Below are 16,696 nucleotides of genomic sequence, written 5' to 3' on the forward strand. Positions count from 1 at the left end.
GCAGTAGAAAGAAGGAAGCTGTGCACCAGTGAATCTCTTTCCACACACTGACTCTGTGTCTCTTTGGGCCTGGGAGGCCAGCTGAGAGTTTCAAATCACACAAAGCTTCTAGATTTCACCAGCCCATAGGGACTCCTCCATGGGACCCTGGGAAGAGAGTCATTTGAAACAGAACTGGCTGATGATGTAGAAAATTGGGTTTACCCCTGGGCACCTTTGTAAAGCTGCACATTTCAAAATGGCATGAAAAGCATGGGGAAAATACATGTAGTGTGGAATTAATTTGCTGAAATACAATATAGGACCCTTTCAGAGAATTTATGATGCATGTTTTCAAGGAAAAATTAATTTTGTATCTCAGTGTTAACATTACTAAAGGTGCTGATTAGAGCCAACTGATACAGCAAGAGCAAAACAGGGCTGGCAGTTGATTTGGATACAGATTAAATTGTAATAAAGAATCAATTTTCACAACGGTATGCAAATGATTTTCTATTCTAATTCCATAACATCAGATTTGAAGTCACTGCCCCTGTTCTTAGAAACTAAATGCTTTCAGAACAAGATTGTACCAGGCGGAGATGGGCAAGCCAGTCCTTTTAAGTGCTAAATTGTGTTTGTGTGCATGTGTATGTGGACATTAGGAAATAAAGGTCACTAAGTAACAGCTAGTTATTTAAAGTTACCCTGGAAACAAACAGTTTTTGGGTCCAAGAGACTAGATTAGGTTAGATTGATAATAATTTCCGTATTGGTAATTAGTAGTAATTAGTTAGTAATAATTAATATGACCATATGTATGTTTATATACATGTGAGGTGATGTATCTATTAGTATTTGATACACAGACTCTTAAACATCTTATAGCTAGATGGGACATCATAAACTCACCCTCCACTCTGATCTTATAGATGAAGAAACTGAAGTATAATGAGATTGTTCAAGTTAGCCAGTGGCTCCAAGTCCTCACTCCTGCAGCAGTGCTCTTCCTAACACATTTTCCTTTGTGTAGCTGAGTAGTCACCTTTCTGAGGAGTTGTATTATTCTTTGTCAGCCTTGTAATCAAAGCAGTTTCCGGCAAAGGTCAGCAGATCCCATCAGACAACCTGCCGATGAAGGAAGAGTCTGCCCTGATGCTGTTGAGAAGGAGCCCTGTAACCTGAACAGAAACTGCTTCCACTACGATTATAATGTAACAGGTATGTGGACAGTCATCTCATCACAGAGATAAAGGCCAAACCCCGTGCCTGTCGGCTCAGCAGTGTTCCCCTAAGTATTGTTCATCTCCATCTGTGTTTCTTTTGGACATGCTGCTTACTCTCCCAGAAATAATTCTTTATTATGTAACAGAAATATTTATCTGTTTTATTTTTTAATAAATATCAAGATATAGATAATGAAAACGTCACACAAGCATTAGCCTTGAAGGTAGATTGCAAACCGTATAAGTGATCCTATTTAAGACATCCTCCCACTTTGGGAAGGTGCAAATAAAAGATATGTTTTCCGGGGGTATCCGGTTTATTGTAAGATGTCTTTCTATTTCAGAAGATGTTTAATCGCTATAACATAGTGGGACATCAATTCTTTGTGTGGGGGGTAATTCATAAGTACGTAAAAATGTCAACAATTTTAAGCTTGCCAAAAAGTATATAAAGAAAATCTAATGATTTCAATATTATCAAAGGTACAGATAAAAATGGATGAGTATTTTTTTCAGGAAAAAAAGGCTTATTATAAATTTTATTTTTTTCCCTAACCCTCACCTCACACCATCAAAACATACACTCGAAGAAAGAAGAAAATTTGTTGTATATGACTTGGGGCAACACTGAAGCTTATTTGGGGATTTTTCCAAGTAATTTTCACACTGAAACAAACTCTAGAAATTGTACAATGATACATAGTAGTGAGATTGGCTTTTGTTTCTTTAGGTTTTTCTCTTCATTTTTCTCTGATGACACAAGGAAATCAGAGTTTTCTGGGATACTCTATGTTACTCTAAAAAGAAAAGGTGAAATAATTATTTTTGCAACAGACATAAAATAAGAGAAATAAATACAGCCAAAGTGATTTTGAAATGTATGTTTTAAAACATTCTAAATATGAACACTAAGTGAAATAGCCTTTTATTTGAATATAACACAAAGTACCATCCATTAAATTATGATTCTCTTGCTAAAACAAAAATAATGTTAAAATTGAAATTTCTGCTTTTATTAGGGGAGAAGTTTTTAAGTCACGTTTTCATCTGTAGGTCAAAGCCATTTTTATAATATCACCAAACGGCAATCAAGATTGTCAAGTAGACATCTGCCTTCCAGAATAATCCCTGTAGCTATGTGCAACCCCAGCAATTCCATTTGACTCCTGATATGTTCAAAGCTAGGACCCATATGCTCTGCATGTGGGATGATTGATTGCGGGGCTTAGGAAGCAGTTGTGAATTAAATATGGGATTCAGGTCATCAGAGTTCCATTTGAAATCTGTTTCATACATGGCCTTCTGTTCTGATGAGCTCCCTTCCTTTCAGACTGGAGTACATGCCAGCTGAGTGAGAAGGCCGTTTGTGGAAATGGCATTAAAACCAGGATGTTGGATTGTGTTCGAAGTGATGGCAAGTCGGTTGACCTGAAATATTGTGAAGAGGTGAGGGGATGCTGTGTTATACCTTTGTGAGTAAATTCTTTCCTAATAATTCCAATTCATGCTGAGCCAAGTGACCTATGCTCCATGAAGCTTATCGCCAGCAGATGTTTTTCTGCACTATTTAGAGGCTGTTAAGCACCCTTTTGAAAAGAGACACTGTCCCACACTACTGATTTCTACACATAATTTCCTGTATTTTGTTCTGCCCAAAGGTATGTTAATTCGCCTTTTCTGAAAGAAATGCTTGGGGAACAATAAGTAATCAAGGTGAAGATAGGCAATAAATCTTAATCAGACTACTCATCATCTTTGTAATTTCATGTGAATTTTGTGTTGCCTGGGACACCTGCCAAGACCCATCATTCATTCTCTCTGTTGTTAAACATTGATCGCATGTGGTTTTGTAGCAGATTTTGATATTAAGATCTAATACCCAGCTGTGAGAGTCTCAGTACTCAGGTGTGAATAAGCGAGAAATTGAAGTTCAAACAAAGGAATGGAGTCTGCCATTAGTATCTTTTAGATACAGAGAATTGAAACTGTTAATTCTCCAATTTCCAAAAGTAATAGCATCATTTCTAGATGTGACCTTCTGAAATGTGAGAAAATGATTTTTGGCCTTTCTTAGTTTTCACGAAGCTACACTTCATGTTGTAATTATTTTGTCTGATTTCCATACCAAAAGGGTACTCACATTCCCAACAGGTTTTGACTCCTACTGCATCGGAGGCCCACTGGGTTAAACATGAACCAAGATAAGCAGGAGCCTTGATAGATCTAGAACACACGGGCGGAGACTTGATAGAGCTACTGAACATACATTAGGGTTCAGTAGATATGATGACTACGACTTCTGTCCACACATCGTGGGGGTTATTATAAGCCTGTGGTAAATCGTTCCAACTCCTAAGGGAACAACTCGAGATGCAGATATGTTAATCCATTTGATATCTTTATCATGTGGACCTAACTTACGTTCCTTATCTGTCCATATGAACAGAGCTCCCAAATGTGCTGAAAACAAATGAAATTTCTCTCACTCTCATCTATCTTATAACATAAATTAGTCTATCCATACTTTAGATTTAGTTAGAAATTTTATACCTGAATCAATTTGGTTTGGAAACGAATAACATCAAAGCAATGTAACCAAAAATATCATTATTATTAATAAACTTGACTGTAGTCAGATACTGGCTGGAGAGCTTTCTACTTCTAGTTGATTACTATGTCTCTTTTCTTGCAAATGCTCATATAAAAGCCCTCCTGGGTCGGAATGAAATACAAAATGAGTAGCTCTAAGAGCTTTTTGAACGTTTAACCCAAGTCATAGAAGACCAATTTTAAAATAGCTCATATAACTAACTACATGACAAAGGTATAAATAAGGTCTTTCATTTCTTAAATGAAATGTGAGTAAAAACCTGACAAATAACTAATTTTAAGTATGTAGGTAACTAGATAAATTTACTCTTATGTAAGTATATTATGTTTGAAAACTGCAATGGCAATTAGGGATTTAAATCATAACATCCTAGCAAACACTGTCTTCAGGGAGAACAGTGCTACTCTCTGCAGGAATTGGATTAAACAACCCATCTGCCATTTTATCCATCCCCATGGATGCAGTAAGATTAAATAATAGCCTAGAAGAGCAGGCTATCTTTTTAACAGTGGATTGATTGCCTGCCTACTAATACATGTGTAAACCCTGCATTCAATGCAACAGCAGTAGCTCACGCTTGCTGTTCCTCTAACAGCCAAAAGAAAAGATGGCATTACTACCCAACAGAGGAAAATTGGGGTTAAACCCAGCCAGCATTTATATAGTATTTTTGTCTTTGAAGTTTTTCAGACATTTACTCACCTGATACCTAGTAATTGATTTCTCCTTTCCTATCCTTTGATCCGTGAACAGATTTCATGTTGTGCATATGTTTACATAGATGATAGATAGATAGACAGATAGATAGATAGATAGATAGATAGATAGATAGATATGAGAAAATAAAGACATACAATAAATATAAGGAAAAACGTAGTATAGGGTTAAAAGTTTTACTACTGGATACCCAGCTTATCTGTAAATAGACATCATTTTTGATTTTACATGAATAAGTCAGTAGTGGTTCAATTCTGTGATTCAAACCCTCTCTCTCTGAAAACAATTATCTACCTTAAATGTAATACGTCATTTTTATATCACCTTATTACTCTAATCTCCAACTTCCCATGACTTTAAGTTACTTTATGAGAATTTACTTAAGTGATATGATAAGTTTTCATACCAAATGCCCGTCTTTGTCAAGTATTACTGATGGAGAATATATTAATAAGTTGAGTGCCCAAAGAGGGATGTAGTACATAAATCATTCATCCGATCTCCTCTCAGTGGATAACTTAGAGCCGAGAACTGTACTTGAACCACAGAATAACATTTCAGAAATGTTTCTCTTTTACTATCTTCTGATATAGAAATTAGATACCATAAACCTCTCCCTCATGCAGAAATAAAAAAGGTCTTGAAAATCCCAATGACTACCAATTTAAGAAATTGTATTCTCCTAATAATGCTCTTAAATTTTTCTATTTCAATGTTACTTTTACCTTAGACTTTTTTAATGTTTGTATATACAGTAGATGAAATCTCATCTCAATATTTTTAAAGAATACTTAAATAAGTATTGGAACTCAATGCCAATAAAATGGCACAATGTTATTATCTGATGAGAGGCTAACACTAAAATAACTGAATTATATCTTAGTTAGCTTCTGAGATTAGCTTTAGAAGAAAAAAAAATCTTTGTAATTAAAATATGTATATAAAATAATCATAATAAAAAATCTAGTGATCCAAATTTATTTTTGAGAAAGATAGCTACTTAAAAACTGATATTTTATGTTATTTTGATACATTATTTTATTAGTTTTGAGTGGCAATTTATCTTTAAAAGCTTTACCTTTGGCTTTTCAGTTTAACATGCACACATAAAAATAAACAATATCCCAAAGACACAATTTTAGATCTGTATCTTGATGGTGTTCTTGGGTTTTAACTAATGGAAAATAATCACGCTTACACTTATTTGTTCCTCATTTAGGGAAATTCAACTAATTTGGCAATGAAATATTTTTTCATTGCTTATTTTCAAAGTTCAAAACTGTATAAGCATATCAAGTAAATGTGTTCCTTCATTTATCATGGACCCTTTGCTCCCACTCTCCTGGGTTGATCCACTTTATGTTTTTAACGGTTTGGGTACGTGTCCTCCAGATACCTTTTTATTCTGTCACGCATCGTACTCATTCTTCCTCTCCTTTCTTCTGCTTTCCTTTCATCCCCACTCCTGTCTTCTTTCTTCCTCCCTCGTCCCATCAGCAATCCATCATAGTAATGCCTTCATATCAGTACAAACAGATCTACGTCTCTCCTTTCAGCTTGGCCTGGAGAAGACCTGGCAGATGAACACATCCTGCATGGTGGAATGCCCTGTGAACTGTCAACTTTCTGACTGGTCTCCCTGGTCAGAATGTTCTCACACATGTGGCCTCACAGGTTAGTGTGCATTTTGATTAGCATGAGGCTAATGGTCAAAAAATAAGAAAAAAAAAATGTCCCTCTTGCTTTTAGTCATATCAAATAATCTTCAGTAAGGTTAAATCAGGGCATCTTTCTTTCCAAAACATCTGACACTTCTTTGCTCCTCAGATCTCCTCAGGAGGAATGTCTGTGATGCTTTCTCCCAATAAGATACGTGTTTGCACAATTATAACATATCAATAAAGCTGCCTCCCTTGGTATCTCTTAAAGGAAAAATGATCCGAAGACGAGCAGTTACCCAGCCTTTTCAGGGTGATGGAAGACCATGTCCTGCCCTGATGGAACAATCCAAGCCTTGCCCCGTGAAGCCCTGTTATCGGTGGCAATATGGTCACTGGTCTCCATGCCAAGTACAGGTATCAAATCCGAAGAAGTTATATGGAATGTGCATTCTTTATCTGCAGAGACTTGGTTTTAGAATTATTTTTCAGAGTTTGCATACGTTATGTTTCCTCTTTCAGATTTTAGATGCCTTGCCATTTCATAACTGCTTAATTAATTTTGATAACAAGCACTCCCTGTCCCGTATTTTTAAAATCATTTGGAGAACTGATTCATTTTAATGAAAATATATTTGCCTGTCTTTGGCTAGGAAACAAATAAATTGTTCATTGTATGCTTTAGAGCTAGTGCCCTGTAGGACTTCTTCCCTAGGGTTTCAAATGCTTCTTTAACTGCTCATAAATCAAAATCAGTGGTGCAGAGATGACTGTAATTGATGAGCTCACTAATGAATTATTTTTCTTTTCCTAATTAGTTATTTCTTCCTTCATTCCAGGATGCCCAGTGTGGAGAAGGGACCAGAACAAGAAACATTTCTTGTGTAGTGAGTGATGGGTCAGCTGATGATTTCAGCAAAGTAGTGGATGAAGAATTCTGTACCGATGTTGAACCCATTATAGATGGTAACAAACAAATGGTCCTAGAGGAAACCTGCACTCAGCCTTGCCCAGGTAACAACAGCAAAACAGAATTCATATTTTGGTTATTTCTTAACAGGACTGGGGGTCGAGAGGGGGATGCACCTATTGTCTAAGTTAAGGGGTGTCAGCACTCTTCTTATTCAGTACTATGTGTGCCAATAGCTGGATGCTATAGTATGGGTGAATGGAGGTGCTGCTTCCTTACTGCCAGGTGGGGGTGAAGTCCAGGTCTCCTGTGTGACTGCTATGGACACATACAACCTTGAAGTTTTAACATCCGCAGGGGATGGCAATTAAAGTCTTAGGCTCATGCTTGACAGGGAAAGAATGAAAGAAAAGTTGAGAAAATAAGGATAGAACATAACATCTATTTAGGATTTCCGGAAGGAAAGAATAGGAAATAAGAGAGAAGCAGCATTTAAACACATAATAGCTAAAGAAAAATTTAAGTCCATATAAGGAAAGCTTCCTCTGGGTCCTGAGTAGATTCAACAACAAATTCATACCTAGATACACTATAGTTAAAACAGAAAATGTAGAAAAATAGAGAACTATTAAAACATTCAGAAAGAAAGGAACAGATTACCTGCTTTTGGAAGACAAAATTAGAATTATAGCAGAATTCTTTTCAATTACAATGAAAGCTAAAAGACAATGGAATATTATGTCATGTGTCAATATGTTCTGATAAATGCATTGTTAGGAGATTTTGTTGTGAGAGCATCATACAGTCTACTTACACAAATCTAGACGGTATAGCCTACTGCACACCTAGGCTGTATGGTGTAGCCTTTTGCTTCTAGGCTACAAACCTGTACAGCACAGTACTGCAAGAAATTGTAACAGAATGGTATTTGTGTATCTAAACATATATAAACATAGAAAAGATACAATAAAAGTGCAGTATAAATGACAAAAAATGGTACACGTGTATAGTGCACTTACCATGAATGAAGCTTGCAGAATGGGAAGTTGCGCTGGGTGAGTCAGTGAGTGAATGTGAAGGCTTAAGATATTACTGTAGACTTTGTAAACACTTTCCAGCAAGCCCTCCCCCTGCTTCCTTCTGATAGGTTCAGATATAGAATATTGAAGATGTCAGCGCTGCTCCCTGAACAGGGATGTGAGCTGCGTTGATTAGAAATATGGAGGAAAAACTGGCTGGGCAAGTTTTAGATCGCCATATAGTGACTGTCCAGAGGGCATGAAAGGTGGCCTGAGAATCAGTAGGAATAAGAAATCAAGATGAGATAAAGGAACATAGGGGATTGTCATGGCAATGTGGTTTTAGCTATGAGATGTTAGAGCAGTGGTCAGATTAAGTAAATTTGTGGTGTTCATAATAAGGAGAGTGTTTAACTTAGAGAGGGTGTAGAACTGAGGATGTAATATTTTGACTTTGGAAGTTTGTTTTTGGTTCCATTGACCCTGTCAGGCACAGAGGGCTCTCTCTGGCATTGAATCGATGGAAGAAATAAAACGTATCTATGCTTTATATCATGACAACCCCAAAATATTTCCAAAGTACAGGGACAGGCTGGCTCCACGCGACCACAGAAAGCTTTTGGTAAACGGCAGTGGCACTTCTTACTTGTTAAAAGACCGCTCCTGTGGGTCTGTGTCCTGTACGGGAGCTTAGGCTCTCAAGAAAGACTTACATCCATGTACTCTGGTGGCCATGCTAGACCTGATAGCGCCCTCTGAATAAGTAGTGCTGGGGGGACAGGCTCCCCGGTGCCAAAACAGGTCAGTGCTTGACTGATGGAGATGGAATCCGTGCCCTCAGAATGAAGGTTCTGTGAGTGAGAAAGAATCTGTTGCCAAGCCCCACAGGTATTGCTCCCATCAGAGAAGGAAAACATTCCTCCTGAACCACATATCCTTCCATTTCTTACAGGAAATTCAGCTCCACTATAATCTCATGGGACCATCGTTGTACATGTGGTTCGTCGTTGATCGAACCATCGTTATGCGACACATGACTGTATTTGAAATATGATGGAAAATAATCATCAACCTAAAATTCTATCCCTAGCTAAATTATGATTCAAGAATGGAAAATATATATATATATATATATATATATATATATATATATATATATATGAAGAAAACTTTGAAAGAAGTCATTCTGATGCAATGTTCGACAAAAGGGGAAGGATGCAGTAAAATGTGAAAAACAAATGTTGTATACTAAATAGTGTAAAACTAATTGCCAAACAATGCTAAGCTAATATTTAGGAATTTGGGCTGATGCAGAGAATTTTAGGGTAGATAAAGAGTCAAAATAAACTCAATGACAAGTATGAGCCTAAGGCCTTGAGAAAGATAGGGGGGCAACAGTTTATTAGTGAACTAGAAAATAACAAAATTGGAAGTGAGTTACCTATATTTTACCCTCAAGTGGAAAATGTTTGTTCCCCAATTTGCTTAAAATTACGATAAGAAAAAATAAATCTGTTTAAGAAACAGGTTGTTTAAAATAGGATCTCAAAAAAAGAAAAATGAGGATTTGGCAAACAAATACCCATTGGACATAAAATAGACTTTCTGTATAAAAATCATATGACTTAAGAAAATTTTTAAAATGGATGAACTTAAATATTTTTCTTTTCTTTTTTAAATGGGGTTAAGTCCCTACAAGCTGGAAGAACTGACAGCGTGGGTTGCCCATTCATTCACTCATCAATTTTCTTATTCTTTAGTAACTAAATTATTTGAGGCGATAATAATGGTAGTTCTATAGATTATTATTAAAATAAACTGAATAAATTAAATAGAACAGTAAATAAAATAACCCCTGATATTTGAACTACATGCTAGACTTTGAGTGTATTCCTCTCTCTCTATATTCAGCTGTAATAATAGATTTTGCACACCTGATATGTTCAGCTGCTAAGGTTAAAAAACACATTTTGTTTTTAAATTTGACTTTCTGAACCTAGGCAAAGTATTGTTTCTTAGATATTCCCACACCTGCCGATAATAAACTTTTCCTGATCCAGCAATTACCCTGTTTTATTTCTTGCCCCTGTAAACTAGCCTGATTTCAGTCCAGATCTCACACACAATACAATTTAATAAAATTATTTTGCTTCACAGCAGACTGAGGTTGGGGCTGTGGCAATAGATCAGGGCTGTGGACAGGGCCAGGGAGTGAACCTTGGGGCTTTGATGTGTTGAACAGCCACATGGTCATAAAAAGTTAACCAAAGCTAAAAGCTGGAAGAACTACGTAATCCAAAACCAAATCTCCAGTGCCAATAATAGGATCCTTGTGACACCCATGTCATTAAGCAGACCTAGAATCCTTGCCAGGCATTGGCATATGCTTTATTGTGGAGTCTCCCCACTTGTTGTCATTATGCTTCCTATAGCACAATCACCCATTTACTATTATTATTATTATTATTAATCAAGTGTTATTGTAGGCTAGGCACTAGGCTCAAGGTCGGAGATACAGTGGGAGACAAACACTCTGTCCTCATAGAGTTTACCTTCTAATGGAAGATTCAGTTGCTAATCTAAGAGTGACATAAATAAACATAAGATTAAAATCTGTGGTAAGCCAGGCAAAGGAAAACTGCAAGATCCCATAATAACTGAACAGGGCAAACACACCATTCTAATTAATTACAAATCCAGGAGGAGGCTGCTCATCTCTTTTAAATTGCAATCTATTCATTTCAGTCCCTCTCTTGGTAGTTGTCTCCAGTGATGGGTTTTTGAAAGCTAGCAATATGTGAGCCAATAAGCTTTGAAGAGTGAAATACAGACGTATGGAACACATTTTATATACTTAATTGTCATATCTTTGACAGACATAGTATAGTTTTATTATTACAATGGTTTATAGAGTCAAAATATAAAAGTATGTTTAGTACAGGGCAATGTCTCTCTGTCATTTGTTATTGAATCTTTGAAACCTGACATGGATTCTTTGGGGGTGATTATTATATAATTCACAGATTACCATTAAAATATTTATTGAGTTTTGTTACAAAATACACTATGTGAAGTGATACAAACACAGAGATAAAGCCTGCTAGTAAAAAAGATTTGTTTTATTTCCATGTAGTTTGCAATCACAGAGGCAAATGTGAATATATTCATATTGACAGGAGTTTTTAAATTTTAATAGTTTCTGCTGCATAAGTAAAACCGAGTAACCCAAGAGTAGCTTTTCCTAGGGGATAGAAATAGTTCTAAAACATTTTTAGACTACTTAAAAATTCGTACTAGTTTCTTTCTCCTTAACACTTCCAAAATTTATGAGAATTTTCTGCACTTCAGGATGACATTAGATAGTATTAATGACATACTATAATAAAAGTCTACAAAAAACCATTATACTTTACTATTGTATATGTATCAGTTAGTCAATAATTCATGTCTTTGTAGGATTTCTTAATCACAGCACAAGAAGTTTTTTCATTAATCAAATATCTAGGAAACTTTGTGATAATATTAGACTACTTCAGCATAATATAAGGCAGTATGAATTATTCATGTGATGTGCCTGGAATAATTAAAGTGATAACCCATATGAATTTGTCTAGCATAATTTACTGTATCTTCTGAAAAGTATCACCAAGCAGTCAGTCCTGAAGAGTGGATATGTATATGGGAAAGGTGTATTTCATTAAATCTTCCTTGTTCTCAAAATAGTTGAAAAGGTTGATGTTGAACACGTACGTAATACACCATGTCCCAGCAATTATACCCATAGGTATGTACCCAATAGAAATGCACATACATGATTTCACCAAAGGGTTTGTATTAAAATGTTTACAACAGCAGTATTCATAATAGGAAAAATTTACAACTCTCCAAATTCTCATTCATACTAAAATGGACATCTAAGTTGTGGTAATTCATATAATAAGAGTAAAGCACAGCAGAAGAACAAATTAGAACTATATACATAGATGATGGTTCTCACAAAAATATATATAAATGAGTAAAAGAAGCCAAACACAACAAAAAATACATATGGTACAAGCATAGCATGAGACGGGTTTCTGAGATTCTGAGAATGCTCTGTTGCTTGACTTGGATGTTAGTTACATGAATATATCATCAGGTTGTGAAAACTCTGCTATCTGTGCTTTTATGATATGTGATCATTTTGCATGAATATTATTCTTCAATCAATAATTGACAAAAAAGGCAAAGTTGACTGAAAATGCAGATCAAAGGAAATGGCATGCATTATCGCCACTACTGCAGCTGCCCAGTTAGCACCTTCATACCTCTGGGAAGACATAGGAATAAAATAAAAATACAGATTTCTCAGACTTGGACTTCAAGCTCTTTTGAAATTGTGAATACCTAGAAGGCAAGTTTGATATATATTTAGATTTTCTTGGAATAGTACCAAGTAGTTAATCAACCCCTTTACAATGATAATAACTAGAGTGGTAGTAGGTTTTAATCAAGTATTTGTTATCTCTTAAGAGGAGGGGAATCATAATGGACAAACTCCTTCAAGCAATAGTTTGCATTTGGTATCATAAAGCAGCACATATTCTATACCAGTAATATCCACTACTTAGAAAATAACAATATTAATACAAACATGTAAAGCTACACACATCTTGCAAATATTACAATTATATATATATATATATATATATATATATATATAGTTACAAGAAGCGGAGTACAGCATTAGGAATAGAGACCGTGCAAATGTAATGGCTGTGTGCGATGTCAGAGGAATAGTGGATGGGGAGAGGGGGTTGTCACTGTGTGAGGGATAAAAATGATAAATGTCTAACTATTACATTGTTTTGTGCACCTGAAACTAATAAAAAATAAAATAAAATAAATTTTAAAAATTACCTAAATTTACAAATACCATGTATGACTGGCATACCTACAGACATTGCCCAGCAGGGTTAAAAATAAAATGACTATCTGGCTGGCTATTCTTTATGGGTGTGAGTATAAACTACACACCTGTGTTTTGCAGGTGACTGTTATTTGAAGGACTGGTCTTCATGGAGCCTGTGTCAGTTGACCTGTGTGAATGGTGAGGACCTAGGTTTTGGTGGAATACAGGTCCGTTCTAGAGCAGTAATTATCCAAGAACTAGAGAATCAACACCTGTGCCCAGAGCAGATGTTAGAAACAAAATCATGTGATGGTAAGTGCCACAATTCATGAAATCTACTCATTTTAATTTTGTGTTGATAAGCAAAAGCACAAGATACATAATTTTCTGGTAAATAAGCAAATTTGCCAAGATCTCTCTTAAGGCTGAGAATTAATTTAAGGGTATAATCCTGAATTTTAAAGATTTAGAGGAAGAAAAATCTGGCCACCCTTCATAAATTAGATATGAAATATTGTGAAAATTTCTCCCAGGTTTATGAGCTAAAGAAAGCTGAGACAATTAGGAAAACATTATTTGTATACTTATAGCAATCCTGATCATGTATGAATCTAACATTATCCTGAATTTATTTACATCAAAACAATGAATCAAAAATTACAAATCTACAGCAAAAAGAGATTTTACTAAGTTATCATAAATTGATGTCTTGATTTATATTAATTAATTGTGTATGTTAATAAAAATTACTCTAGATGGGGAAGAAATACAAGACAGCAGAGTAGATAAGTGCTGTCCTTGCTTCATCCTGTGAATACATCAAAATTACAACCAAATTACAGAATAATCAACCTGGAGAGCTGTCTGAAGTCTAGTTGACAGAGATTTTATAGCTTAAGATATAAAGAAGTCACACTGAGACTAGTAGAAGGGGCAGAGATTTGAAAGGGGCTGGCCACAGACCTCCCTATGGCAGTATAAAATCATGAGGGATATCTTGGCCACAGAAGTTCCCCCCAGAGGAATGAGGGACACCAGACCCACAGGTTCCCTGCCCAGATTACTGGTGCCAGGAAGAGGAGCCCCCACAGCATCTGGCTGTGAAAAACAGTGGTGATTCCAACCATCTGTGGGGGTTGGAAGACTACGAGGAACCCAGATATCCTCTTAAAGAACCTGCACATGGACTCACCCTGAGCTCTGGCAGAAGGACACTGACTCAGAGGGCATCAGAGACATACAGGCAAGACTCAGTTGTGTGGCTTCAGGGCTTGGGCTGGAGGGACGGTTGCCATTTTCCCTTGCTGGGGAAAGGGAAAGTTGTGCAGCCACATGCAAGCACCATCTTTTCTGTGTTGAGCCCCTCGCCCATGCCTATGGCCAAATCTGAATCTGAATTGGTCAGATGAGTTCCACTCTCTCCACTCTGGTGATTCACTGGGACCCTGCCATACCCGTCTCTGTACCTCATGAGGCTCTATTTTTGCAGAGCTACCCTAGTCCTGATACTGGTGGCAGATATCCTTGGTTTTAGCATGGCCTCTTCCACATGCCTCCAAACTCAGAACAGAGAGCAAGCAACCATGGATTCCTTTGTAGCTCTCACTAGGTAGTCCCTGGCTGGTCACAGGCATTGGCTGACCTTGGCCTGCACCAGAGCCCCTCCCAAGAAGCACCAAAACCAACATACTTGGAGGTTGGCTTCACACCATAACCCAATTAGTGCTACCAGTGGCACACACAAAGCACATTCTCAACAGGCAACAGAGCCCACTGGGGTGAATCCCGCTCCATGGGGTAAGCCTCCCACAGAGCAGTGCATAAGCTATGGACTGGCTAAATCCTATAGCCAGTCAGCCTGAGGGTCATAGCAATTAAGGCTCAACTTTAACAAGAAGACACACACAACCCACACAGGGGACACTCCCAGAACACCTGGCTCAGGTGACCATGGAGACTGTGCCACTGGGCTCCAAAGGACACCTACTACATTAGGCCACTCAGCAAGACTGGGAGACATAGCAGATCTATGTAATACATAGAAATAAACACAGAGAGGCAGGCAAAATGAGGAAACAAGGAAATAAATTCTTAATAAAAGAACAGCAGAAAACTCCAGAAAAAGCACTAAACAAAATGGAGGCAAGCAACCTACCAGAAACAGAATTCAAAGCACTGGTTCTAAGGCTGCTTAGTGATCTCAGAGAGAACTTCAATAAAAATGTAGCAAGCATAAAAAAGGACATAGAAACCATAAAAAAGAACCAGTCAGAAATGAAGAATATAATAACTGAAATGAAGAATGCACTAGAAAGGAATCGCCAGCAAACTACATGAAGCAGGGGATCGAACTGGCAATTTAGAAAACAAGGTAGCAGAAAACACCCAATTAGAATAGCAAAAAGATTTTTTTAAAAAAATTAGGATAGTTTAAGGGGCCTCTGGCACAACATAAAGTGTACCAACCTGCACATTATAAGGATACCAGGAGGAGAAGAACACGAGCAAGGAATTGAAAACCTATTTGAAGAAATAATGTAGGAAAACTTTCCTAACCAGGGGAAGGAAATACATATATAAGCCCAGGAAGTGCAGAGAGTTCCAACCAAGATGAGCCCAAATAGGACCACAACAGGTCACATCATAATTAAAAAGCCAAAGGTTAAAGACAAAGAGAGAATCCAAAAAGCAGCAAGAGAAAGGCAAATAGTTACTTACAAGGGACCTCCCTTAAGATTGTCAGCTGACTTCTCAACCACAACTTTGCAAGCGGGAAGGGATTGGCGCAAAATATTCAATGTGATGAAAAGCAAGGACTTACAACCAAGAGTACTCTACCAAGCAAAGCTATCATTTAAAATTGAAGGAGAGATAAAGAGCTTTCCAGACAAGAGAAAGCTAAAGGAGTTCATCACCACCAAACCATATTACAAGGAATGTTAGTGGGACTTCTTTAAGATGGGGAAAAAAATAAATAAATAAAATAAAAAATATGAATAATAAAATGGCAATAACTACATATCTCTCAACAATTATTTTCTATGTAAATGGATTAAATGGCTCCAATCAAAACAATAGAGTGCCTGAATGGATAAGAAAACAAAATCCTTACACTTCAGATTGAAAGATGCACACAGACTGAAAATAAAGGAAGGGAAAAAGTTATTTCATGAAAACGGAGATGAGGAAAAAAAAAAAACTGGGGTAGCAATATACTAGACAAAATAGACTTTAAAACAGAGGTTACAACAAGAGGCAAAGAAGGACCCAGTAATCCCACTTCTGGGTATTTATCCAAAGAAACTCGAAACACTATTTTGAAGAGATATGTGCATCCATGTGTTCATTGCAGCATTATTTACAATAGCCAAGATGTAGAGACAGCCTGGGTGTCTGTCAATGGATAAATGGATAAAGAGGAGGTGGTATATATATACAATGTAATATCACTAGGCCATGGAAGGGAATGGGTTCTTGCCCTCTGCAGCGGCATGGATGGACCTGGAGGGTATCGTGCTGAGTGGAGTGTATCGGACACAGAAAGACAGATGCAATGTGGTTTCACTTCTATGTGGACTATAAAGAACAAAATAAACAAACAAATCAGAAATAAAATCATAGATACAGAGAACATTTTGATGGTTGCCAGATGGGAAGGGGGGATTAGGGGATGATTGAAAAAGAG

At 36.8% G+C, this 16,696-nt stretch overlaps 1 protein-coding gene across 1 annotated transcript in view; it reads left to right on the plus strand.

Annotated features, from left to right (window-relative positions):
* The window catches only part of THSD7A (thrombospondin type 1 domain containing 7A), a 626,307-nt gene that overhangs the window by 597,497 nt on the left and 12,114 nt on the right, over positions 1-16,696 (plus strand). Inside the window, exons 20-25 of the mRNA XM_033088067.1 lie at positions 1,056-1,200; positions 2,536-2,651; positions 6,090-6,207; positions 6,463-6,608; positions 7,031-7,205; positions 13,150-13,323. Of these exons, the coding sequence (XP_032943958.1) occupies positions 1,056-1,200; positions 2,536-2,651; positions 6,090-6,207; positions 6,463-6,608; positions 7,031-7,205; positions 13,150-13,323 (874 nt within the window). The remainder of the gene's footprint in view (positions 1-1,055; positions 1,201-2,535; positions 2,652-6,089; positions 6,208-6,462; positions 6,609-7,030; positions 7,206-13,149; positions 13,324-16,696) is intronic.

The sequence above is a fragment of the Rhinolophus ferrumequinum genome, chromosome 20 (genome assembly GCF_004115265.2).
Source record: "Rhinolophus ferrumequinum isolate MPI-CBG mRhiFer1 chromosome 20, mRhiFer1_v1.p, whole genome shotgun sequence".
In the NCBI taxonomy this organism is placed as follows: Eukaryota; Metazoa; Chordata; class Mammalia; order Chiroptera; family Rhinolophidae; genus Rhinolophus; species Rhinolophus ferrumequinum.